The 981-nt window shown below is 59.1% G+C and overlaps 1 protein-coding gene across 1 annotated transcript in view; it reads left to right on the top strand.

Moving 5' to 3' along the window:
- ERBB2 (erb-b2 receptor tyrosine kinase 2) overlaps nt 1–981 on the top strand; it is a 110362-nt gene that overhangs the window by 70502 nt on the left and 38879 nt on the right. The window contains exon 9 of the mRNA XM_015416334.1: nt 519–645. Within this exon, the coding sequence (XP_015271820.1) occupies nt 519–645 (127 nt within the window). The remainder of the gene's footprint in view (nt 1–518; nt 646–981) is intronic.

The raw sequence follows: 981 nt of genomic DNA on the forward strand, positions 1-981 counted from the left end.
AGAGTTTTCCCTTGTATGGCCGTGGCCCTGCCCCCAGCGTGCCCGGCGTGCCTGCGTCACTTCCGGGTGACGCGCATGTCGGGGTGGAGTTCCCCCCAGGGCCCGATCCGGCGCCACCGGGGAACGGGCCTCTGGGGCTGGGGTTTCCCCGCCCCCCAGGGGGACTTGGGATCCCTACCAGCTGAAAGGCCCAGACAGGAGGTGATGTGAAAGACCTCAGCCTGAGAGACCCCGGAGAGCTGCCATCCAAGACTGACCTAGATGGACTGAGGGTCTGATTCGGTAGAAGGCTGCTTCATGGGTTCACGCGTCTCCCACTTCCCTGTAGTTCCTACCTTTTCCTCTCTCACGCACAGTCTGCTACGGCTTGGGGATGGATTTCCTGAAAGGGGTCCGGGCTGTCAACGCTACCAACATCGAGCACTTCGTGGGCTGCACCAAGAGGTAGAAGGCTGCTTCATGGGTTCACGCGTCTCCCACTTCCCTGTAGTTCCTACCTTTTCCTCTCTCACGCACAGTCTGCTACGGCTTGGGGATGGATTTCCTGAAAGGGGTCCGGGCTGTCAACGCTACCAACATCGAGCACTTCGTGGGCTGCACCAAGATCTTTGGCAGCCTGGCCTTCCTTAAAGAGACCTTTCTGGGGTGAGTATGACATACGGTTGCTGTTTTGTTTTGTTTTGCTTTATTTTGCTGCAGAAAGCCGTTGCAGCACCCTGAGGGTGGCACATAGAGTGTAAAATGGTTTGCCAGCACTCACACCAGTTGCAGGAACCCACGGTTGTTGGTTACCACTTCAGTTACCAACAGTCAGAGGTCATTTCGGGGGGGAACGCGGGGGAACGCAGTTCCCCTTGGTGAGGTGCAGGGGGGCGGGGCACATGACGAAGCCCCGCCCCCTGCTTCCTGCCACCCCGCTTCCAGCCCTCTTTCAGCCAGGAGGAGGCAGGAGAAGAGGGAGGGTAAGTTGCTTCCTCCCCG

Source organism: Gekko japonicus, unplaced genomic scaffold (assembly GCF_001447785.1).
Source record: "Gekko japonicus isolate JY-2015 unplaced genomic scaffold, Gekko_japonicus_V1.1 scaffold875, whole genome shotgun sequence".
Classification (NCBI taxonomy): domain Eukaryota; kingdom Metazoa; phylum Chordata; class Lepidosauria; order Squamata; family Gekkonidae; genus Gekko; species Gekko japonicus.